Source organism: Oncorhynchus nerka, linkage group LG1, assembly GCF_034236695.1.
Source record: "Oncorhynchus nerka isolate Pitt River linkage group LG1, Oner_Uvic_2.0, whole genome shotgun sequence".
NCBI lineage: Eukaryota > Metazoa > Chordata > Actinopteri > Salmoniformes > Salmonidae > Oncorhynchus > Oncorhynchus nerka.
The window spans coordinates 16,706,760-16,733,457 of NC_088396.1; the positions used below are offsets into that span (position 1 = coordinate 16,706,760).

At 45.5% G+C, this 26,698-nt stretch overlaps 1 protein-coding gene across 1 annotated transcript; it reads right to left on the bottom strand.

The window, feature by feature from the left end:
- Positions 1-217: 217 nt before the first annotated feature.
- efnb2a (ephrin-B2a) lies at positions 218-25,708 on the bottom strand. The gene is made up of 5 exons (XM_029627162.2): positions 24,854-25,708; positions 15,514-15,797; positions 7,006-7,098; positions 5,935-6,036; positions 218-4,434 (listed from the first exon to the last, which is right to left on the bottom strand). Exons 1-5 carry the CDS (start codon positions 24,964-24,966, stop codon positions 4,028-4,030), a joined length of 999 nt encoding a protein of 332 aa, XP_029483022.1. The 5' UTR covers positions 24,967-25,708; the 3' UTR covers positions 218-4,027.
- Between the last annotated feature and the right edge of the window lie 990 nt (positions 25,709-26,698).

Sequence of the window (26,698 nt, forward strand, 5' to 3'; positions counted from 1 at the left end):
ACTCAGACAATGAAAATACATTTGCAGACACACAACATAGAGAAACACATTACTTTTTCCCTAGCAACTACACACGAATATGTAATTGTCTCAATGCTTATATTAACATTGACAGACCATATTGTAACCACAAGTCTTGCATAGTGTGATGTCCTGTAGAGATCCACATGTTCATAAAATCCATCTATTTCAGACATAAATACAGACAGACGGCATGTCCATAGGAAAAACATTTTATTGAAAAACATTTTCAGTTCGTAACAGACTGGTGGAATGTGTGTCATTTTTCCTCACTTTAATTTCTTTCTGTTTTTGAATGTTTAACCATTTCAACGGTCTGGCCATCTTAAACTGCAAGGGGAGGGGCTACAGATACAGCCACCTGGAAACCTATCAAAACAGACTAAAGAAACCAGGGAGACAAATGAACAACGCAATCATAATACTGTGTTACTTAAAAACTGGACAGAAATCAAATCAAAAACAGAAGAAAAAAAACGAATTCAATAAATATTTATGGTACACACTTATGGCACGAATATGCAGCAGTCGGTTTGGCAACTTTTTCTCAATTTTTTTTAAAACCAAATTTCCATGGAAACAGTGCAAAAGGGGAGGGAGTGGGAGGACACGGGGCTTTCCAACGAGCGCTAGCTAAAATACATAGCAAAAAATTGAAATTTTATACAAAACATCTTACTTTAAGAGTTTATTAAAAAAAATGTTTTATTGGGTTCTTGTCAATATTTACACAAGCTATTTACCAAAAAAAGTAGTATGCTCTGTTTTACTGAAGTGTATTCTGTTTTTTCATTTTTTTTTTCATTTACTTTCCTAAAAAGGTGAATAAGGCTATCGTAACAACCCAGGATCCATATACAATACAAACATGAATGTATTTACAGTTTCTTACCTACAGAAGAACGGTGCAAAATTACTGAGTCAGGTGACCAAGGGCTGACCAATACGAGCAAGGCATTTTACAGTAGCCTGAAGTACTTTTCCTAGCCAGGTTACTAACATTCTCTCAACATTGCCGCGATATTTCATCCATATAACAAGACAGAAAATCTACCCAGTAATGTTAGGAGGATATCAGTTGTACGTTAGCTAGGATAAGGACATCAGATTCAAAGAAACTAATAAGATTGTCATATTCTGCCGCAGACAGACAGCAACTAAACAGCAATTTGTTTGTGATTCCTAGTGTTTTTCGCTATTTCTTAAATAACTGTCCAGGTGCATTTCATTTTGAAAATGTTTCTTTTTTCACAGTTTACCTTGGAACTACGGCACACAGTAAAAAAAAAAAAAAAAAAAAAATGTTTAAAATAATACTACAAATGAAAACCTAACAGCAGGCTCGTGTGACGTACTTTGCTAGTTTTGTTTAGTTTAGTTTGTTGTTACATCTCTCAGTGGTTTAAGAACACTTTCCATAGGTGTAGGTTTCTCTCAATTCTTAAAAAAATAAAGAAAAATTGCATATTGCAGATTTTGTAGCCTCTTAGAGGCACAAACCTTGTATCATACAAGGCTTGGCTTTTTCGGTGAAATTTGATGTTCTTAATGAACTAATGAGAATGTTGGTAGTGAGCAGATACATGTTTGGGGTGTGGTCTAAGTCACAATCTAGTTCTCGTTTTCTTTAGTCAGTGTTTTCACGTATGTGAATAAACAGGCAAATATCTGTCTCACTGGACTTGCTCAAGAAGAGGTACACACACACACACTCACTCTCACACACAGAGAAAACACTACCACGTGGTAGTGAGGGGGAAGGGGGCACAGGGTAATCGTGGGAATCTTCCCATGGTCCTTTGGGAGATGCTACAGTGGAGTGTGGGATATACTGCTGGTCAGCCTCGTGCACCCGGTTATGCTATTTTGGGTCCAACAACCTCCTCTCCCCTTCGTGACATGCGTCCAGGCTGCCCTCCCTGTCCCCTTCCCAGGCCCTAGCCCTGAATATCTGGAAATAAGGCAGCCATTTGGGTGGGAGTTGATGAAAAGGTGGGACATTATGGGTGAAATAGATATCAAGTCATCAAAACCCTAGCTTGCATAATGTGCACTTTTATACCATAATATATTAACGTTAACTTCTCATTACCGCCTTTCTGACAACACCTGTGCTCTGTGTCCATCATAAATAGATTCTGCTTTTTTTTCAGATGTTTTTTTGCCTTCCTTTTTTGTGTTTTCAAATGTCCTCCTTTAAAATGTACACCTATTTTGTTACAAAAAATGATAATAATCAAAAACTCACAATAAGGAAATGCTAAAGATGATGCTTGAAAAACAGTGACAATGCGCTTTGATGTCCCTGTGCTTTTTAAAAGTTGAGAATGAGAGCACCAGTCCACCTGTTTGGGCCCTTTGGGGGCCTCCGGGGCCCTTGCTGCCCCTGGGAGCAGACAATACAGTACCTAGAGCTGTTTTAGCCAGCGGCTGGGTTAAACTCAACTAGACCTGGGACTCTCTTATCTTTACCTTTCTTCAATGTCTCGGAAACTGCAGCAGTAAGCAGGTTGGGATATCTGATTGCCTGTACTTCCAGTTTAATTAACACCTCTTCATGTTGTAAAGTCCTATCTGTGGAAAATTCAAGCCAGCCCTCGCTACTGTGATCCCTTTACTGAAGGGATACAGTCTCTCTCTCTCACCTTCTCTCACTCTCTCTCTCTCTCTCTCTCACTCACTCACTCACTCACACTACCACTGCCACTCTCTCCCTCTCTGTGACTGACTGCCTGGGTGGAGGGATATCAGGGGGGTTAAAAGTGCTGCTCTATTGTTCGCTTAGCTCCCACACCCTTCCCAGAAGCCACCTGGCTAGCCCTGACCCCACAGAGGGGGTATAATGGGCACCCTATACCCTGACAGGGTGGAGCTCACATAAAACCCCTCATCTTCTTCTCCCTCTTTATGTCCTGCTCTCTGCTCTCCCAGTCCTGGGTTGCAGGGTGTGTGTGTGTGTGTGTGTGTGTGTGTGTGTGTGTGTGTGTGTGTGTGTGTGTGTGTGTGTGTGTGTGTGTGTGTGTGTGTGTGTGTGTGTGTGTGTGTGCATACACCACATACACCATCACGACATGAGCTGCGACAATACCACATCACAAAAAAATATATATATCTGCGCAAGTTCAACAATACCAGCAATGAAAACCAGAAATGAACCAACAATATGACACTACGAAAAGGAATCATGTTCTTTTACAAACCTTTTTTTTTCAAGTAACAACTTTAATGAATCTTGACGCTAGAAAGTAAAAGGTGTCTTCAGACAATGAGGGAAAAGTGGGCTGTAACTAGTACGAGGACCTGAACAGTTCACAATGAGTGAGAGTGGGTGAGTGGGTGGTAGGGTGAGTGGGTGATGTCCTTGTGTCAATCAGGAAAGTCCCAGAGTGGATATTTCCAAATCCCCCTGTTTTTTTCTCCCTCTTCCGTCATTTAATCCACAAAGTGTCTCTGGCCAATGAGGAGAGGGACTGACTGACATTACTGACATGAGTTCATGGTCGGGCCCTTCCTTCCTTTTCCTCTTCTAATCTCTCTGCCATCCCTCTCATTCTCCCTCCTTTGTCTCTTCCCCAGCAATAGTCTCTCTCAGGGAGAAAACCAGGGTAGGATATCGACTCCTCCCCCTTCTCCTCTTTTTCTCTCCATCTGTCCATCCTATTTCAAAACAAACGCGTGGGTGCGTCTTTCTGTCTCTCCGTCCGTCCGTCCGTCTGTCCACACACAAACACACGCGCTCGGATCCCCCAGCGTCAGTCGTAGTGCGCAAAGAAACAGAGAGCTACTGTTAGAGGAGAGGAGCGGAGAGGAGGGATCCCCAAAAAGCCCCAGAGAGCAGCAGCAGCTTTACTCTGTAAGTTCTCCAATGAATCCCAACAACGAAGAATAATAACAGGAATAGTAAAGTTCAACAAGAAAAACAACAGAGATGTGGGGAAGGAAGGAGAGATAGAGCGTTCTGGGGGGGGGGGGGCGGTGCCTGGGGGGAAGGGGGGTGGAGCTGAGCTCAGACCTTGTAGTAGATGTTGGCAGGGCTCTGGGGGGGCATCTCCTGAACAATGTACACCGGGTGACCGTAGTCCCCGCTGACTTTCTCGTAATGCGGGCAGAAGACGCTGTCTGCAGTCCTGAGCGGGATGATGATGTCACTGGGCTCCGAGCCGTTGTTGTTGCCGCTGCCGCCCCGTTTGGGCGTGGCCAGTGTGCTGAGGGACAGCGCGGTGGCGTGCTGTGGCGAGTGCTTGCGGTGCCGCCGCCGGTACTTGAGCAGCAGCACGACCAGCATGATGATGATGATGATGAAGATAACGCTGCCCGAGGCGATGCCGGCAAACAGGGCCACTTCGGAGCCGATGACACTTGAGGATTTCCCGCCCGTCCCTTGGTCGCCCTCACCCTCCCTGTACGACGGACCTGAGAGGAGAAGAAGGGAGAAAAGAGAAACAGAGTGAGTGAAATCCTTCCTGAAACAGAGTGTCAGGTCATACAGATTGAGAGTGGCATGGAGGGAGGGAGAATGGAGAAAGCGAGGGTGGGGTCGTAGAAGGATTAGGGGTCTCCTTCCAGTTTTATCTTTCCATTCTCTCTCTCTCCCTCCCTCTCCCCCTCCATCTTCATTATGTCAGAGTGAAGGTGAAAGGCAGGCGGACGGAGCACAATGACCAGAGAGTAAGGGCTCCTTTCACACAGCTCTCCCCTTAAGGTCACATTCGATCTCTGGTCTATTCAAACACAGCTGGTGGTCACTACGGCCTTGGAGCTACGACACAGCACAGTCCCACATAGCACAAAATGGCTGAAGTGGGTTTTCAATGCAGTAGCATGTCAATGAAAAACATGGTCAAAATGAATGTAGAGCCATTCCTTTTGTACTTACGACTAAGTCCACAAGGAAGTTGATAGTATTATACGATGAAGCCACATTCACTGTAAAACCCAAGCAAGCTGTGTCATCTCTATTAATAACAACGATTATTGTATACATCCAGGACTCAAGGACAGGTCGGTTCACTTCCCCCCTAGGATAGGGGCCTGGGAAGCAGGATTACTGTGTCTCCCTGTCTACCTCCAATCCCCTGAGGGCTAGTGCTGGAGCTATGGTGGATGGCAGTGGGCCCAACGCAGGTACCCTTCCGTTGTTTTACAAGGGGATTATGCTGCCTCAGACACTTTTCTCAAACCACTGACGCCCATATGCTCCTGTTCCGAGCCGGAGAGGAGGGATGAGGTGAAAAGGGAGGGGAGAAGATGCTGAGGTCTGCAGATTGGGGTGCCAACACGGATTTAGTGGCGCGCTGGCAGATTTGTGTGCCGGTTGTCAGAGGGATTTGAGTGTGAACACAGAAAGGTGGGGCTAAAGGAGCCGCGCCCTCGGTAACAGGGCAGTGAGCGTCTCTACGCCTCCGCCGCAGCAGCGTTTATATAGGTCAGCTTGTTTTCACTCCTCGACTGATTTTTTCCCCCTCAAAATAAAGTTCATTGGGGAAATTGCGGGTCTGGTTTTCTTTGGAGATTTGAACTGCTATTTAATAGGAGAGATAAGAGCGGTCGGTGTGTGCGTGCGTGTGTGTGAGGAGAACAAGCGTGAGTCTGTGCTCCGAGGCCGGTAATATGTTGGATGGCGATTGGATCATTTTCCTGAAAATTTCACTTTGCGGACAGGAAGTGGGGCGGGGATGGAGATACTGTAAGTTTGGGAGCCCAGCAGAGATGCCTATCAGTTTTATAGGCAACTTTCAATTACCAGGAGAAAAATTGCTGACCTATACTTCCTACGCTTACCCACACTCACACTCACACACACATACTCACACACTCACACACACTCACTCACACTCACACACACTCACACACATGCTCACAGACAGTCTCAACCTGCTTTTACCGAAACTGTCTTAGAAAGGTAGACCTTACCTTTCTTCTCCAGCACTTCGTTTGGTTTGTATGACTCCTTGTCGGGGTGCTTGGGAGGGTATCTGGTGGGGTAGTCTTTGGGTGAGATAGGGTCAGAGGGATCTGAAAGACATAGATAAGGAACACAACTATCAGACACAATGGACATGGATGATTCACTTTCACTGTGTGTGTGTGTGTGTGTGTGTGTGTGTGTGTGTGTGTGTGTGTGTGTGTGTGTGTGTGTGTGTGTGTGTGTGTGTGTGTGTGTGTGTGTGTGTGTGTGGGTGTGTCTCGCGCAGTGTGTGTGTAGCATGCTTGCACATGTCTTTGTTGTGTGTGTGTGCTGTGCATATGTCTCGCGCAGTGTGTGTGTAGCATGATTGCGCGTGTTTTTGTGTGAGTGTGTGCGTGTGTGTGTGTGTGTGCGCGTCTGTGTCTGTGTGTGTGTGTGTGTGTGTGTGTGTGTGTGTGTGTGTGTGTGTGTGTGTGTGTGTGTGTGTGTGTGTGTGTGTGCACGCAGCGCTGCTCTTAATGAAACGGAGCACTCCTGATTAATTCCCTGACCTTCAGCAGTTTTTAGTGAGCTGCTGCTGTTGTGGATGGCAACCTCAGGAAATTACCCCATTGGGTGGCGAGGCAACTGATTTATGAATAATCATGGTCATTAATTACCGGCAGGTGCCGGGCGGCGGGTGTCGCCACAGAGGACAGATGTGGTGTGTGTGTGTGTGCGTGTGTATGTCAACTGGGGACATTTGGTCAACTGGGGACATTTTGCTCGTCCCCAAAAGGTCAAATGCTATTTCTAGGGTTAAGGATAGGTTTTAGGGGTAAGGATAGGGTTAAACCTGGAGGCCCACCCCCTCTCTCTCTCTCTCTTTGTCTGTCGTAAGTGTCATGGAGGCTATTGGGCTGAATAATGAAATACCTAACAATGCCTCAGATAACCTTACTGTGTGTTATGCAAATACGGTCCTCATACAATTTTCACACATTCTGTCAGAGTGTATGGTTATCTGTTTATAACTATACGCCACCAGCACTCACATACACTTACAAATGTCGTTTGAATGGAGGAGTAACACTCACTTTGTCCCACTTTCATGATTATCTTCATGGACTTCATCTTGCACACCCCTCCTTCCTGGTTCTCCAGGCCCTCCATTGTGCCATTTGATGTTGCTGAGAGAGAGAGAGGGGGAGTTAGCATTAGCCACTGTGCTAACATCATCGCAAACAGCAAAATAACAGTACAGTGACATGTACATTACGTCTGTCTTGTACATTACGGCTGTACAGCCACATTTGAAAGATGTCAGGGAAACGTTGAAAGCCCCTAACGAGCGAGTGATTTCTTTTTAATAAAGTCACAATCCATCCCCTCGCCACCCCAGTCACCACAAACTGCTGCCAGAATATTCCACGTAGCCCACGCCTCCAAAGTCAATTAGCTTGAGTAATTGTGTTTGTAATATCTCTAACTGAGCTGACTGGCCCAGTGGAACAGCCAGTTACGGAGACAGAGAGAGAGAGAGAGAGAGACGGAGACGGAGACAACGGGACAGGAACAATAGGTGCTGGGACACAGGAAACTCTACGGTGGCTAACAGGACATTAACACGTACGACACTCTGGAGAATGCTACAGTGGTATTAGAAGAACCAACTGCCGCAAATACAACTCTCAAACACTCCCCTCTAACCGAAACCTGCTGAAGGGTATAGAGAAGAAGAAGAAACAGGAGGAAATTAATGATTAATAAAAGAGAGGGAAATAAACAATCGCAGGAAAGTCAAGTGGGCTTTTTTTTTCTCCGTTGAAGGCGAGATGAAAAGGCAGTGAAAACAACCGAGGGAATGGGATGGAGGTGCTAAATATTTCAGTAACCCTTAAATATAAAAGAGCTTAAAGGGTTTGAGAAGCTGTTTAAACAGCGGCAAGAGCCGCAGAAGTGGTGCACTAAACACTGTGTTTTGGGGAGCGCCGAGCAGCGGTGAGCAGATGTCGGAGAGCGGAGATGAGGGAGGCGAAAGACTTCCCACATGTGATAGAGGAACAAAATGGGCCCCTAAACAGATGCTGGGAGGACTTTTAAAGACAGAAAAGCAGATTAGGAAATAACATTAAAACGCTGTATACAGATGTAGCCTTGCACGCCCATGGGCAGAATCAGTCGACTGTGACTAGCTACACTATAAGCAGTGAGTGCTGCTCTGTGGATATAGCCATGGCATGGACCTCCATACTGATTTCACACTGGACCTCCCTGCCTGGGCCTATTCTCTCCCAAAGCCTCCCTGCTTCAGCCTATTCTCTCCCAGTCCCTCACTTCCTGGGCCTATTCTCTCCCAAAGCCTCCCTGCTTCAGCCTATTCTCTCCCAGTCTCTCACTTCCTGGGCCTATTCTCTCCCAAAGCCTCCCTGCTTCAGCCTATTCTCTCCCAGTCCCTCACTTCCTGGGCCTTTTCTCTCTCAGTCCCTCTGCTGCCCCTAGAGGCAGTGGGTAGCGCTGCACCTGGCATGGGGGGGTTGAGAGAGGGGGCTTGTGATCTATCAGGTCAGTAACACAGAGGCTAACGAGCAGCCAGGGTTTAGCGGGTTGGCCTCCTGCCAGCGTGCAGTGGCCCGCATTCAATGTTCCCCCTCCCGATCCTCTCTCTCTAAACTCCCTCCCTCTGTCCAATGCCCTCTCTTTCTCTCTCTCTCTCTCTCTCTCTCACTACACCACTCCCCTCCGCAAGAAGACAGGCGCCTCACAGCCTGCTCCCTCCCTCCTACCCCCTCACCCGCCTTGCCCCTCACCCCTGTCCCCATCTCTCCCACCCACACCTCCTCGCGCCAAAGCCTTTTCATCAACCGGAAGGGAATTTAAAAGCAGGTGCTTCTGTGCTATCCCTTCGGAATCAGCGTTGGAAAAAAATTCAGCTCTGTACTGCCCACCACTTTCTTCAGCTCTGTACTGCCCACCACTTTCTTCAGCTCTGTACTGCCCACCACTTTCTTCAGCTCTGTACTGCCCACCACTTTCTTCAGCTCTGTACTGCCCACCGCTTTCTTCAGCTCTGTACTGCCCACCACTTTCTTCAGCTCTGTACTGCCCACCACTTTCTTCAGCTCTGTACTGCCCACCACTTTCTTCAGCTCTGTACTGCCCACCACTTTCTTCAGCTCTGTTTGTTTTTTTACATTCCTCAACTTCAATCACTTTTATACGAACATTTTGGCCTGGGATGGAAATGGACCGACACAAGGAGCATGTTTTCAAGGACTGTGTTTTTCCTTTCTATCTCTCACTCGCTCGCTCTTTCTCCCTCTCTCAAGCCAACCTATGGATTTTTGTGGTGGGACGACAAGCACATTATGTGCAAAGCATCTTAAAACCTTGTGCGTTCTTGTGTGTGTGTGTTATGGGGGGGGGGGGGGTGTACACACACACAATGGTGTAATATGCGTTACATAGCTCTGTTTGTGTTATCCTGCCTTTTCCTCATTATGAGATAATGACAATGTGTGTGTTTGCGCGTACGTGTGTGTGTGTGGGTGAGTGAGTGAGTTTGCGTGCGTGCATGGGTGTGTGCATGTGCTTGTTTGTGGATAGCAGGACAGGGTGCAGGCCTGAGGTCTCAGGATGAACTGTAAGAGCAGGTATATCTCGGTCTTCTGTCCCTCCAATACCTCCAAGGTGCCCCCTCTCTCCTCAGCCACTACTACACAACCCCATTGCACCACCAACACACACAACACACAGTCTACCCCCTATAAAAACGTGACAACATAGGCTGCTAAAAGTAGTGGTCCATAGGCACAGCTCTAGGATCAGCTCATCCTCCCCAACTCCATACCTTAACCATTAATACAAAAACACACACAACTGATCAGTCTCTGGGTGAATATTCATTCCTTCTGAGCTAAAAGAACACAACCTACCCCCTAGTTGGCTTCCTCGGCAGTATGGCAGGGGCTGGAGGCTAGCAGCAATGAACTGGTTATGAACAGAATGGGATTTCTGACTGGCCTGCATGGCTACCTGACTGCCTCGTTACTCTGAACTGGGCTGTTTGGCAGGAAAAGCTAGCTGCTAGCTGTAATCCCTGTGCTAAAGGAACGTCAGGGAGGATAGACTTCGCTCATACATGCCCCTCACAAATGGATTTTCTTCCACCACCAGCGCCTTACAGAGAGCAGATAAGACTTAGCTTGGCAGAGAGAGAGAGAGAGAGAGAGAGAGAGAGAGAGAGGAAAAGAAAGATTACTCCATCATGCCCAAAGATGAGAGAGTGGTTCGGCTGCTGCTCGACCTAGCCCAGAGAAAGAAAAAAGAGTGAGAGATGGAGAGGACGAGAGAGAGATGTGACGTGTCACTTTTCCTTCAGGCCACATTCACTCAAATGTCCTTGCAGATTTAGGAGTCCATTTTGTCATGCTAACTCTTTTAGCTCTCACTCAGGTTTGCACGTTTGCTGAGGCTAGTTCCTTTCAGAGCACTTCCAAAGCATTCTGTGTTAAGCCACAAATTCACTGCGTGCGCACACACACACACACAAACAAACCACCGAGGGAGATGACTGATCAAGAGAAATCCCACCCTGAAAATGGCAAATCACCTCAGCGGATAGAAGTGACAGGTCTCACACACCCACGACCAATTTAGACGACACACAAACACATACTCTCAAACAGCAATACACACACCAACACAAACTCACAACATACAGCAGTAAGTGTGGCCAAACATTCATTGCTTTTGAAGGCTTTTTTAGTGTGTGTGAAACAGTAACCAACAGAAATAGCACTGCCATAAATATCCCAAACTCTCCTAATTCTCATCTCTCAACCACACACTACAACTACCTCCCTTTGTCTCAATAGCACCGATACTTCAAAGGCTATCGTCAATCATTCAGCCCCTTAACTCCATTTATTTGTTTTGATCAAATCAGGAGACTGAAAAAAAAGAATCTGCCTCTTTAATGAGCGCTATTCAATTGTGTGTTTCAATCAAGACCGAGGATACAGACTTTCAGCACTTAACTCAATTTCCCCGCCCGGCTAATACAGCTCCTAGTAACAAACCCCCTCTGTGCGTGTGAGTGAGCATAATTAACACACCACTCTGAGCCAATGAGGAGCCATCAAAACACAGAAATAGAGCGAGAGAGAGAGAGAGAGAGAGAGAGAGAGAGAGAGAGAGAGAGAGTTAGAGCAGTAAAGAGAGAGAGGTAGAGTGAGAGAGAGAGATTCAGCTATGGCATAAATGACGCTCTCTCTACTTGCTATGGAGCATGAAGCCATCGTCATGGCGCTGGGGTTGTGGGCTAGTTAGCGCTAGTCAGTGCTGTGTACCTTAATCTACTGCGACAGAGGGGGCAACCTCTCATTCAGGCCCACCGTGAACCCCCAGAACAGGCCGGGGAAAGGCAGGGTCAACCCAAACATATACCAACCCCCCTCCCTAAACCCTCCCATCACATCTCAGCCCCCCCCCCCTCCGCCGCTCCTCTGATGTCTTAATATGGTAATGTAATAATATAGTCATTAATCAGACATTCATCCAGAGCGACTTCAAAAATATTCACTTTTCATCAATACGTGTGGCCCATGTGGCAACCAATCCCCCAAACCATCATCTGTCTGTGTGCACATACTGTCCTACGGTTGAGAGGTTGGAGCGAAGTTACGACAGTAGGAAATCCCCTCATTGCATGCATATAATAGAGACTGAGAATAGTTTGTTTTTTAAAAATCTATTTTCTATTTTGACTGACAAATAGGTGATTAAAATCTTAATGGAATTCCCCCATGCAGCTCCATAAATTCAGTCAAATATTCTGTCTCTCTCTTGCTCTCTGTCTCTCTCTGTCTCACCCCCCCCATCCCTCCCTCCATCCCTGCTCCCCTCCCTATTTAGCTCATGTAATCATCTTGCTCACTAAGTTCCCTGCTGCAGGCAATGCTGCCTACCACAATCACATCAAGCTCATCTGCCTCCAACTGAAGCAGCATTGTAGCCCAGCTCATAGCGAGTATGCTGCTCTAGAAGGCATACATATACACACACACACACACACACACACACACACACGTAAAATAGTGCATTCTCCGGCAGGAAAAACACAACCCACACAAACACACACATACACACACACAGAGTACAGCAAATACGCACATAGTGTAACAATGTAGCTTTCAAAATGCAGAAATCTGGCCCCGTATGATGCATTTTGCTGACTTGAGTCCCACTGTATTAACAATGGATTAATGAAACAAATACCAAAAGATCGTTTTTGGGGAGGAGTTTTCCTTTCAGGTTAATGATAGGGTTAAAATAATAATCTCCCAGTGAACGGTATTGAAATTGTATGCATGCAAAAGGCATCTCTGGGGACCTGGACAAACATCTAATGCTGCATTGGATCTGGTGTGACCATGCTGAGAATATGCACAACTACACTGGCAATCAACTACGTGCACACTAATAATTCCATATTAAACTGATTATGGCAATAGGCCGAGTAGGACATTAGTCATGTAAACACCTTATTCTGCGTATCATAATCGAAGTAAAGTAAGCATTCGTCTATTAAAACATCTGGTTTCATGAGCAATCCCTTGAATTACTAGGACACGTAAACGGCTTAATTGCCGTTCAAGTGGTGTATTTGATTTGATCTGCTCACGTGTCCGCATGCAAGCCTCCCTCTCATGCCGCGAGTGAAGGGAGTTTTGAAAATATGCATCTTAGAAAAGTGTTTTCATGGACAAACACACAAATGTCCGAAACTCAATCAAATAGGCGTCACAAAAACTCCACGGCCGCTGTGGTAGAACGTTTATTTTTGATTGGCCATTTTCTGTGTCTTTAAGTGCAATCAGGCGGCCTGATTTCAGATGTGCCCATGCAAACAGGACTTTTAGGGACGTCGTTCCTCTTGCAAAGCATGTCAATGTTTTAAAACAAACGATTATATAAATCTGACTATCCACAATAATCGTATTATGGTCCGCATGGATCCGTACTCAATAAGAGTGGGTCACGTTTAGTTTATGAGAGGCCGGTTGTGATGTGTTTAAATCCAAAACATTATTTGAGACACAAATCGAAGAGCTAATGTCACAGTTGTTTGAAAAGAGCCTGAAGGGACGTTCCCCTTGAGTCTGTGTCTGAGCTAAACACAGCTAGGCAGAGCTAATCCATTCGGTTGATTCAGAGATCCCATTGATGTGGGCCAAACTGATTAAAAGCAGAAATCAGGATTAAACACTCTTTAATTAATTACTTATTGAGTGCCGCTCACCACCAAAAACCCAATGAGAATCCCAAGTGAACTTTTCCGAGGCGGAATTGGTCACAGTTCGATGCATTTTTACTGCACAACTTATGCCACACGCACACACACACACAAAACACACAAACACACAGTCTCACAGACACGGTCACATTTTTCCGAGGCGGAATTGGTCACAGCTCGATGCATTTTTACTGAAGAACATATGGACATACACACACACAAAATACAAAACACACAGTCACACATAGTTATAAAAAATGGTTGTCGAAAATAGCCTTTGTCTATTTAAGATCTCACACCAAATAGACAAAGGCAAAATACCCAGCAGAAGTCATTCACATACCCACATTTAGCAAGCACAAACCTACTCTCCTTCTTCCCTCCTACACACACTCACATTCATCCCTCCATTCCTCCTTGTTCTTCTCTGGCCCCGGTGCTCGGGCTTGTGAAGCGGAGGCTGTGTTATCTACCTACTGTATGTATATACATGCTGCAGTGCAGTTCTGCCTTGCCTTCTTGCTTTTCCAGCTGCAAGCCTCTAGCTAGCTACCATGCTACTGAACAAGAGGCAATTAACAGCTATGTGAACCCATGCTCGGCTGGAGAAATGGCCCCTTTCTCTCTCCCGGCTATACATTAGCATCTGGGTAAAAAAAGAACAGGAGAGATGGGAGGGATGGGGCATGGGGGGGCACCATGAATCTGCAAGTGCAGCAAAATTGGATTTTCTTCCTTTTCTTAAAAGAAAGTTTAAATAGAACTTCTCTCTCATCTCTCTTTCTCTCTCACACACACACACACACACACACACACACACACACACACACACACACACACACACACACACACACACACACACACACACACACACTATCTCTTTCCATCCCTCCCTCCCTCTCCCTCTAATCTAATCGGCTTGCAAGCCTGATTGAGTGTGCTGTTGTTTGAGAGGAGAAATGGTGTGAGTGTGTCAATTTGAACTCTGAACTGAGAGAGTTTCTGTGCGATAGAGAGGACTGACAGAGAAATGGATAGATAGAGAGGGCTTTGTTGACATAGCCGTGTACTGTGTGTGTGTGTGTGTGTGTGTGTGTGTGTGTGTGTGTGTGTGTGTGTGTGTGTGTGTGTGTGTGTGTGTGTGTGTGTGTGTGTGTGTGTGTGTGTGTGTGTGCGTGCGTAAACGTTACTATGTATGTGTTTGTGTTTACTTTTTTCCTACACAGCCCTAGCTGTGGAAGCCAAATAGAGAGATGTGCTGGGCTCATCCCAGAGTGTGATCATAAGCAGCATTGGAGACGCAGGATGAATAAACAGCAGCATAGCCTCATTAATAATGAACGCTGTGTTGAGGCAGGCGGCTGTACTGTACTGTGTAGTGGCTGCTGTAGAGGTGGGGGGGGGTGGTCTCGCTCTGCATCACCCTCTCTCTCTGCCCTGCAGGTAGCTACTGAGGGAGTTTGATCAACCCTTTGTAGTCCCCCCATCAACCCTACCATCACACACAGACCTGTTTATACAGCTGTGTGTGTGTGTGTGTGTGTGTGTGTGTGTGTGTGTGTGTGTGTGTGTGTGTGTGTGTGTGTGTGTGTGTGTGTGTGTGTGTGTGTGTCAGCTCATTGGGTCCTTTACAGTTTATCTTAACGTAACAGACTGTCAGAGGTGAGACGTTCAAAGCCTAGCCTGCTGTTAGAGAACACAACCCATGTGTCTGTGACCCTGGCATAACATATTGAACTGTGACTGTTTACCTAACACTTTGCACGTGTGGGTGTCTGAAGAATAGTTCAACACAAACTATATTTACTTGCCTCCACTACAGGCTACTGACATGGCTAGCTTGCATAAAAACGTGTTCCATCTGCAAACTTAGAGGGCTCTATTTACTAAGCTGACTGGGAAACAGTTTCTATTCGTTCAACGTATAAATGCTAACCCTCCTTTCCTTCTCTTCCATCCTCTCCCCCTCTCCAGTCAGTCAGAAAGAGGGCCCTCCCCTGGTTTGACAGCCCACAGATGGCAGTGGCAGAGCCACCCAGATGGTGCTGCCCCCCCCCCCGTCAGCACACCACAGATGGTTCAGTCCAACACCCATCTTTTAAAACCAGGGGGTTGTCACAGCATCACAAAGTATGAAGACACCCTAGTAGCAAGGCACCCTAGCCATGATCACACAAGAACTGGAAACCAAAAATCTGTAATCTTTGCCTAGCAACAGCAATAGCTAAGTGTGATTGGCTATCAAACAGCTATGAGTAAAAACAGAAAAGGAAATGCGCTTATATATGTGTTACTATGAGGCACTTACAGATGATGTAGTAGTCTTTCCCTCTGAAGAACTCCAGGCCCCACAGGTTGGGGCTGAACTCCTGAAACTTGAGTGTGAACTTGACATCCTGGTCAGGCTTGTCACAGTTGAGCAGTGGTGTGTCAGCCTTGGTGATGGTGCAGCTCTCCAGCTGCTCCCTGGGAACCATGTGGATCTTGTAATACTCCACCCCATCACGCACCCCTCCATCCACCCGCGGGCACACTATGTCCAACTTATCTCCGATCTGAGGATATAACACCAGGCCCTGCCCTGGCACGAATCTGGAGAGAAAGAGATGGGAGAGGGAAGGAGAGGGGGGGAAGGAGAGGGAGAGATGGGGGGGGGGGGGGTAAAAACCAGTTCGATACGGTCAACAATTGACCTCTAGTTCTAATTCATTAGGTATTCAGTATTTGTGCACGTTAATGAATGTTCCTTTCCCCAAAAGAAGGCAAAGTCAGTTGAATTATTGATGAGTTAATTACTAATTAGCTTCATCAATCCAAGCGACGATGAAAGATAATGACAGTGTATAGCAGTTGTTTCGACAGAAGTGACCCCAATATTTCAGGACAAAGTCAAAGAAGTGTTTAACACTGATCTGGCCGCGATGGAGGGAACGCGTAATTACACCGATAAAGGACGAGAAGACAAAGAGATAAAGCTCCTACACACTATCAGGGAGATGTTGGCGATACTGAACGCCCCCGTGTACAAATGAGGAAGATCTTGCTCATAATAAAATAAGACAACTTTTCACACAGACATTCACACCACACACACAATGCCTAGAGGCCTGTTCACAGGCCTACTTTCACTGGTGGAGTTTCATCCACCTACCCTCTGAGGTAAATTCCCCCCTAAATGCAAAACATGAAAGTTTAGGAGCTTAGTGGAGAGCCCCCTCCAGCATTCCCTGACTGGCTTTCCTCTTCTCTCCTCTCCGTACACAGTCGGAGGCGCTACCTCAATTCATGGTGTTAACTAATCGGGCCCCGTGCTTGAATGAGAAAGGAAATGTTTTCCAATGTTATCCTTGAAGTACAACAGGTTCTATCCAAAATACTGGAGGGGGGGGGCATGAGAGTGGCAGAGCAAAGATAAAGAATACAGTTAAATCCAGTTGAATGTGAATAGCTATAAGGACATGTACAGAATAGGCTTAAATGCTGAGGACCCCTTGTTTTTTTTATTTTTATCTGAGTACTACTGTATTTGAAATCTTATCCATTGGCTTGGGTCTATCTGACACAGTGTTGTGTTAACCTCTGGAGGGGGGTCCCAATACTTTGACCCTACTGTTGGGTCTATATGGGGTCTATATGGGGAGCTAGAGAGGGACACACACAGTCTCCAGGGGTCGCTTTTGCTTTCATTTCTCACTCCCGCCCTCCCAATTTCTCTCCCTCCCTTCTCAGCTCCTTGGGTTGTGTGTTGGATTGTGCTGGCAGAGGGCTCATTATCTTCAGTCACCTCTGACCCCTCAGAGAGCGCATGAGGAGTTGAGACTAGGCCATCAAGGGTGATTATAAAGCCTAAAATACAGCACTTCTCTCCCAATGGAGGGGAACACACATATACACACACATATTTTCCCTGACTACAAAAGCATGAGCAAGGTTGAGGAATTTGTACGCAGGGGAATGGTGGCAACCATTGTACTCAGACTATATTACAATTAACAGACAGTCATAAGGAATACTAACAGTGCAAACTGCAGAGCAATGCTACAGACAATCACTATTTACAGGCTAACTATACCCACTCTTTCTGAAACAAACACACACAATCACATACTGATCTGGGATCTTAATTTGAGCCAGTTTGATACAGCAGGAAAATAATCCTGCAGCAACACGAAATGTGAATTATTATGTGGATTATAATAGCATTTCTGTAGGAAAATCAAGTGGAAGTTTCAAACTATAGAATACTTTTTGAGCAAGTTGTACATTTCCGGCATCGCGGGACGTTATCCTGCAACATGGAGATCAAATTGAGATCCTACATCTGTCATATCTATTTGTCTCTGTCTCTCACACACACAAACACCCCATGTGCACAGTTGCATGCACACATGGCCAGTGTGCTTATCTAGGGCGAGAGAGTGCTGTGTGTCCCCTGGGGCGCTACTCAGCAGCGGTATAGTACAGCATGTCCACTGAGAGCCCAGAGAGAGACGGAGCTGATGGGAGACTAAATGTATGGATGTAGTATCATCACACTACTACAGGGGGAGAATGAGATAGGGAGAGCCAAAGGAGAAAGGCCTACAGTGGCTTCAGGGATGAGGAATGGAAAATGGAGATATGATTGTAGAGCTGAGAGATATGTAGAACAATTATTGTGTGTGTGTGTGTGCATGTGAGAGAGAGAGAGAGAGAGTTGACGGGCCAGGGAAGTAAGTGTTGAGGCGTTTATCTCCATGGCTGATCTAGCATGGCTAAAGCCTGTGGCTGGTGCGGAGGGCGTCATGGACTTAATGAAAACACTACTGCACAAACAGCTAGACATCAGATCACTATCTCTCTCTCCCCCCTCCCTACCTCCCTCCCTCCCTCTACTTCCTTATCTATCTCCTTGCTCTGTTTGTCCCTTGTTTGGATAGTCAGGATCGAGGAAACAGTCACTGCCCACCTGTGCGTATGACTGTATGACTGTGTGACTGTGTGTTTGCGTACGAAGGTGAGGAGGTGAGACTTCTCCTCCCTCCCTCTGTCCACTCCCTTCACACACAAGGAAACGTGCACGCCGACACACATTCAAACACACACACACATTCACACACACAATGACGTAGTCTGTTTCGAGACTTCATTAGAACCTCTACTGACAATCGGAGTCAGCAACATACAGCATTCTCACGGAACCACTTAACTTCCCTTTAATACGAGTGGTTTGACTGCATGAAAGCTATCTCACAGGGAGTTGTACCTTCAGGAGATGAATATAAACACCTCCACACTCACTCACACAGAGAAAGACAAACACACACTCACACAAATGTCTTCTGTCAAACACCCGACCAAACACACACACACACACACACACACACACACACACACAGTAGGCTATTCGACCTCGTCCTTTTCCTTCTCAGAATTTTAATTCAAAATGGAGATCTGCCTTCGCAGAGTGCAGAAAGACACAGAGAGAGAAAGAACGGTCTTACTCTGAGACAGTTACATTTCAAAACGGAGGGGGGGGCGATATAGAGAAAATTAGAAAAGAAAAACGGGAGAAATTGCCTGCTTATACACTCATTCTTTTGTATCCCTCCATCACCCCCTCCCTGGGGTGTCCTGTGCGGAGGTATCTGTTTGTAACACACACCCTGTCCCTCCCACTGGCAGCCATTAGAACAAAACACCAGGTAGGCAAGGTCACCTAGACGGGTGAGGAGACAGAACCAGACATTACAGCTCCGCCTGCTCTGCACCTCAACACAGTCATGACAGCCACCGCTCAACAGCTGCATCTCTCACACCCCGGGTACAGACCAACGGGAGAGAGAGCGAGTGGATGGAGGGCGAATGGTGTGATGGAGAGAAGGGGGAAAAACGGAGGGAGGGGGGTAAACAAGTAAAAGCCTGTCCTAGCGTCTTGTGTAAATGGCTTTAACCCTCGCTTTAAGGCACACTTGCCCCTTCACCCCTCCTCCTCTCCCTCCCCTCTCCCCTCCCCCATTTGCCATTTGTCCCTGTGAGTGACTGAGGTTCGGTGGGTCATAAATATTTCCAGGGCTGTGCTTCATGTGGAAGGGCCAATCAGAGTGCTGTACGAGGGCCACTATTACGGTGTTTATCACTTGGCTGTACTGCTGTTAACAAGCCCACCATGGGCCTCCACACATACATTATGACCTGCTATAATCACAGCGGCCGGGCCATAGAGAAAAAGTGTGGGGATGGAGAGGTGAGGGGGACAGGAGAGTGTGTGAGTGTGCATACGTGATGGTTTGTGTGCATGGACATAAAGCAGAAACCTAAGTCCAACCCTGTGGGCATGGAGTGTGTGTTTGTGCATACGTGCGTGTACGTCTGCGGGCCTACCCGTGACATACAGGGTCCGGAGAATAGGCACAACAGCGCCCACCTCAGGAAAAACAGAACAAAAGTGATCACAACCCCTCCTATACCCCTCTACTCTATTACGTTTGTTCTTGAATTACATTCGACCCTGTCTAAAACGACTGGTGTTGGGCTCGCCGCCGCCTGGAGAAAAGTCACAATGTGGGTAAAAGCAAAAGTAAGAGTGCTGCCTCAGTTCGGGCAGGCGGCTCTCCTATAAACCTACTGTCACTCCATTTGGTGCAGAGGTGAGAATAGCCACAGGTGCCTGCTCTTACTACAGCTCTCTCTCTCTCTCTCTCTCTCTCTTTCACTCTCTCACTTACTCACTCCAAGGATACGTGACAAAAAACAAGAGCCGGAGCACAGGTGGGTGAGACACGAAAAGGGGCTTGACAGTAAATCAACGAGCTGACATCTGTTTTCCTCATATATCTTATCCCCCTTTCTCTCTCTTTCAACTTTGGTGTCTTTTTTAGGGGTGCCGTGGGAGGATGGGGTTGAGGTTTCGGGCCGGGGAGGTTGGTGTTTCTGCTTCCTTGGGGTTATGACCGTCCCATCTGCTGCCAGTAAAAACTTGTAAGATCTATCCTTCATTTCTATCTTTCTCACCCCTTCTATCTCGCTTTCTCTCTCTCTAAATCCTACATTTCTTCTCTCTCTCTCTATCTTTCTACGTATCTTTCTTAAATCCCGGACAAGCTATTTGTGTGGCCTGCCAAGAACACAAACACCACCATGATGACAGCCAAGACATAATCCCGTCCCAATAGCCTCGGCTCCTCAATCCCAGAGTTCTAAGAAAGCCCTGAAAAGAGGGAGGATAACAAAGGAGAGGAATATAGAACGATGGAAGACGACACAGTGGGAAGGCGAGAGGGATACAGCAGTGTTTGACTTTTAATCATCGGCCCACTATGGATATGAAGTAGTCTAGGGGGACAATGAGACAAGACAGGGGATAGCAGGGGTTAATCCACCCACGCTGTAACCTCTTCGCCCTTTGTCGGCCGAGGGGACAGCGGTCTTTATCCTTCCTCAGTAGACTGCCACCCTACCCCCCCCCCTCTCCCTCTATGTCTCTCTGCCTTCGGCCCTAACTTTCATCCACTAATCCAGGCCTATGGGGCCCTCCTCAGCCCACCCATAATTACCCCACGGCCCCTACATGTGTATATGAAAACATACAACTATAAGGCAACCAGCTGCAATTGGACCTTGAGTTTGCTCAACACAATTTTCACATAAACCTTTTGTTAAGCACCCTCCGATCCTATCGCAGCTGGGCGCCTTACAATTGTACATTGAATTTATTTATTTTTACAGTGTAGGGGCCCATGCTTCTCTCCTTCTTGCTTATCCTCTCTTTCTCTCAATCTCTTTCCCTTTCCCTCCCTCCGACTTTCATGAATGCGACCTTAATCATCAACTTTTCTTCTGGGCGTTGTCATGGGAGACCTGTCTATTGAACCCTACCTCTTCCCCCCCCCCCCCCCCACAATCCCTCTCTTTCTCGACTCCCCTTTTCCTTTTCTTTCCATTTTCTCCATTTTGCAATCCCAGCCCAAACCCGACCCACCCTTCCCCGATAGACAGAGCTAAATTAAAACAAGGGGATTTTTTTTGTATTTTCTTTCCTTTGAGAGAGATAGAAGGGGGGAATAGACAAAATCAGTGGGGACTCCCTGGGTAGATCGTGATGGGGTAAAATGGTAGAGGGCGAGATGGGGTGGGGAAGAAGGAGGGCAGCATTACAACATTCAGCCTGCCCTCGTCACTCATTCATGATGGATCTACATCTCTATGCCCCCTTCCCCTCCCTCCCCCATCCCTCCCCCTTTCTCCCCCATTCACAAAAGGACTGTGCCTGCCTGCCTGCTACAAAGGCCCGGGGTTCTATGTAATCTCTTAATGAACTGCACTGGAGAAGAGGGACCGTTCCCTCACATAAACCGTGTAAAGCAGGCCTCCCTTTTGTTTCTCGCACCCAACTACAAAATGGATTACTAGAGGAAGGAGGCAGGGGGGTGGCCATGGCATGGGGGAGTAGGGGCGCTAGTCTTTCTGGGGAGGCTCAGGCATCAGTAGTAAAGTAGTAAAGCGTAAACAACAATGAGGTTTAAATCGACACACTGAGGGCCCTATGGTGTGAGGAGAGAGAGAGAGAGAGAGAGAGAGAGAGAGAGAGAGAGAGAATAGCATAGCATAGCTCCGGTCTTCTCCACTCTCTCAGCCTACACACAAAGCCATTGGACTGGCCTAAAGGCAAGGCAAGGAATACTAAAGAAGAAAACTACTCAAACTACTAGGGAGAGAGGCTCTGTTCAACTTATTGGACTTGAAAATCAAAGATTCTTTATTGAGAAAGGCATATCATTGAATAAAATTAAATATAAATAAATGTTTTAATGACAATAAAGTAAAATGTTTTATGTAACCGGTATCTTTCATGACAATCTTATAGCACATTTAAAAACGTCAATAGAGAGATAATTAGATTAGGCATTCAAAATACAGTTAGAGGCTGTATTTCAAGGCCCACTCGACAGTTTGATCCCATATGACTAGGTAGGCCTATTCCAATGATGTAAAATGTATTTAACGTTGTACTTCTGCCAGCAGAATATAGCAAAGTTGAATTAGGCTACTCAGGGTCAAAGGGTTAGTATATGACCAGAGAATAACGTCCCCTGACCTGATCATTAGCTTTGAACTCATCACCCAGACAGAACGTAAAGAATGTGCAAACACGCTCATTCCAACTCTAGAACACACGCTAATTCAGTGGAATGCCCGCTGTCTTTGTGGGCCCAGCAAAGGCCTATACTTGCTTCGAGGGTAGACACTTTCTGGGGCTATTTTCAAAAAGAAGAGTGACATTAAATTACACATAGCAATTTGAAAGGCATGCTTTTGCTGCTATAAATGTGGCATGTGTTCCGTTTAGAACGTCCCCTTTACAGAAAGTAAAAGATAGGCTATTTCTAAAAGCACACAGGCCTATATATGCATGTGTTGTGGAGGTCTGGGCCTGCTAAAAACATCAAATAGATTAGAATAGGCTTTGACATACGTATAGGCTAAGCATGTGCCAACCATTTATTAGTTAGGCTATTGTATTATCATTATTTGATGATTTTAACAATTAATCATGTATTTTATTGATGATGTTTTTACCCTCAATAGACAACAACGTGCCACGGTGGAAGGTTAAAAGTTGGCCTAAATAAATTCACACTACGCTTCGAGTGGTGTGTCACCAATTTTGACTTTGCGGCTGGCCTATCTAGAAAACCCCGCTTTTAGCTCTGCCTCCAGGACAAGATTCATCCCAATAAACATGAACCTGCAAACGCTTAATGCAAAGCATGTGTCATTGCGACTTGGTGTAGCCTATTCGCATCAATCGTCTCGCATCCGCGCTACAGACCCACTCAACTCCAAACGGTGATCTAAGAGCATAACCACTGCGAGTGCGTCTCATACTTCTGTGCAACCTTGTATCTCCATCTCACACACTCGAGGCTGGTGTAATGATTTCAAAACATGTACAGTAAATATTGTATAACATCGAAAGAGAAAAAAATATATATATATATATATATACGTATTTGGTAGTGATTTATAGGCGATTCAATGATAACGACTTCTGCCAATCCTTCTTCATGATCATCATCATTCCTGCCGAGTGCAAACGGTTGTTTCCGCCATCATTCCACGGCCAGAAAAGCCTACATGCAAAAGCCAGACACCAATCTATGCATGCGGAGCAACTCTTCATTAGGAAGAGGTACAAGCCGAAATCCTCTAATAAATTCCGACGATAAATAGTACAGCAATAAGGCCAACAACGCCATCAGAACTCACAGAGGTGAATCCACAATCTGATAAAGGAGAGAGCGCGCATTCATAAAAAGGTGATTATCAATCATTAAGAAATAGTAACAATGGACACCTGTTAGACTTTCTGTCGTAACGTTCCCGATAGCACTTGTTTCATATTTACTTATCTATGCCTGTTTAGGGGGGATAGTTAGGCTATATTTGCAAGATCCTTGTTGAATTGAAGCCAAAAGTTAAATTATTAAGCGAGTTCGAGTTTCGCCGTGACGAAATGGGCACAAAGAGGAGAGCCCACCCATTGGGGTTTGACCCTCTGAAATTCCCCGTCTGAGGTTGCAATGTTTAATGCATAATTCAACTCTGGGGGCTATTTTCTGTCCGGTTAAATTCCATTTTCATGGGGCTGACTAGAGTTAGTGATGGTTGCAAATGAGACCACAAGTTAAAAGGGGATATAGGCCTTCTGCCCTTAACGTTTTCAGTTCAATAGTTGTGACTACACTATCATATTTCATCCCATATTATGAAATTGGTACATTAAGTAGATACTTAATGAAATACCAAGTATTCATTTGGACGGGGCCCCTACTGTAGCCCCTACTGTAGTTAGGCCTACCAAACCAAAAAATGTGGCCCATAGAACAGCTACGTCGACTAAAACTAATGTCAACAAATATGAACCAACTTTCTGTGAATAATTTATCATTAAAATAAGGCCTCATGTGAACATTTATTTTGATAAAGGCTAATAACATTGGGTTAAAAAGCCAATGATGTATTTAATAGGCTATCCAAATTGACTGTATAATGTCGTGTATTCCATTTAGTGCGGAAAATGGAAGCACATGAAGATACACAATGAAAAGGCTTCATCATATGCCTTCCATTTGAATTCAAATTATTTAAATTGTACGATTTTCCATAATTCGGTGAAGTAGGCCTGACTATTATTGACCGAAAGTGGGGCGTAATATTAATTCCAAAATCAGTTTGGCTCAACATGCTATAACCACATCTTGTTGAAAAGCAATCCGTTCTCCCTGGTGTGCACAATTTAACGCGATGCCATCTACAGAAGACACACGAAAACTAAGAATCTTCTAAATACCTAGCGTTCATCATCTCACTATCAACATCGCCTATAGCGTACGTTACCACCATCATCCTGTGCGCGTCCGTCAGCGCAAACCGGCATCTCCAAGCAAAATCACCCCATTAAAATGGATATCAATGAGCTGTTCTATCACTTTATACGTTAAGAGTATTACACCTATCATGTCAGGCAGCCTATTTCTATAGAAACCTTTGTAATTAAATAACGTCACAAGTCTTATTTACAAATGTCACGGACAGCGCTAAATAGTGTATTTTTTGACATATTTTTCCCGTGTTCAATGAGTGTGGACGACGCGTGCTTCACTTACTTGGTATTTGTTGTGTTCCAATATATGGACTCCAGAATTATCGCCCGGGACAAGTTCACCTTGCACGCAATAAACAAAACTCCAAAATAATATCTCCACATCGAGTCCCCCATTATTGTTGTCTTCAGGGAGGGTCACAATCCGTTCCGAAATGATATGTCCAAAAAAGAGACGTGAAACGCACAAGAGAATGACCGAGGCAATTAGACTCTATATCCCGATCAAATAAGCTAAAAAGGGACGAAGAAGCAAATGCGTACGCCGATCAAATATAGAGCATCTCCAAGGAAGGACCTGGTGCCGACTTAGTCCCTTTATAAGAGCTCCTCGGGAATACAAAACCAGAGGCGCACCGCAGTCTTTCATACAGAGAGTCGAGAAGAGAGCGCGTTGATATTCTCCCTCAGTGAGCAGACCTTAGCACCGGGTACATTCCTTACAACAGAAAGGCGACCCGTGTCGCCGCCGATGTCCACTTCCACAAGCGCAGACGCAAATAGCCTATTAAATCCCCAGTTTGTCGGGTTCTAGGTAAACCAGCCAAGGTACCAATCCAAAGTGCGCGAGCTTCTCTCGAATAGCAGCAGACAAGAGAGAGAACGGCTCGAGGTATAGTATTCCCCTTTGAGCTGGTGGTGTGTAAACTGGTTGCAAATGAACTGTGGATGAGAGTAGAAAAATAAAGAAAAAACGATGATATCGAATGAACAAAAATAAAAGAAACCAAATCAACTCAAATGAAAGTTATCATACTATGCGTCCGTTTCGGTTGCAAAATAATTGCTGTGGGCTGAATCCTGCAGATCCGAATGAAATGCTTGGCGAAAACGTGGGGATGCTTGAATGCAGCGCCGAGCCTGGATTGCAAGTAACTGCAAGTGATCGCGACTCGGAATATTTGGCAGAGCTGGTTTTACAGTGACTCCGCCCACGTTTATGTTCATTGGGCAGCTCTCCGAAAGTCAATAGGAATACTCCTGTCAATCAAACGAAGCAGCTCGGCAACTGGTTCAACTGCAAAACAGCAGTATTAGCTAATGGAATAGAATTGGAGAAAGCAGTCGAATCACGTTATATTGTATCAATAGGCCGAGTGCATTGACCAAGACGGATATTTTATCTAAAAAACGGTCTTTAAAATAAAGTGCAATAGGCTATGCGTGACACTTACTCAGTGCGCTGAAAACATCACTTCAGGCAACATTATGTATAGGCCTAGCCTTTATCATACTATAGGTCAAATAGTATAATAACCAGGGGATATGAGCATTTGATCATTATCTGTAATAGCCAACCTCTCACATTGGAACACTTGATGAAATTCCTACATTATTATAAAAAGACCCCCCCACACACACAAAACAAAAAAAAGTCGCCACAACATGCACGACTATTTTCTACATGTGGTTTTGTTAAATCAATACAAGTGAAATACAAATATTCCAAATGTGAAAATGTATCATAGTGTACATCAGATTGTATCTAAAATGTCCCATATTAGGATCCACATTGAGCGCCTCACACGACATGGCATTGAAGCCAAGTTTTTTCCAAAAGGCAACAGCGCACACTAGCGGATGCGCGACTGAAGAAGGGTGAGTCTAAGTTTTGAACCATTGAATATGAATTTGATTATGCTTTTATGCAAATGTATGATTAACATTTACCAATAACTTATTTGAAGAGTGATTCTAAATCAGTAGTAATCGATAATTATGTAATTTATCATCAACAATGCTGGCTATTATAAAACACAAATCTTTGTCTTATGGTTTCAGTGTTTGATTTATTTCCGACTACAATTCATTATTTTATTTGAATTATTTGAATTAGTCTATTATAATA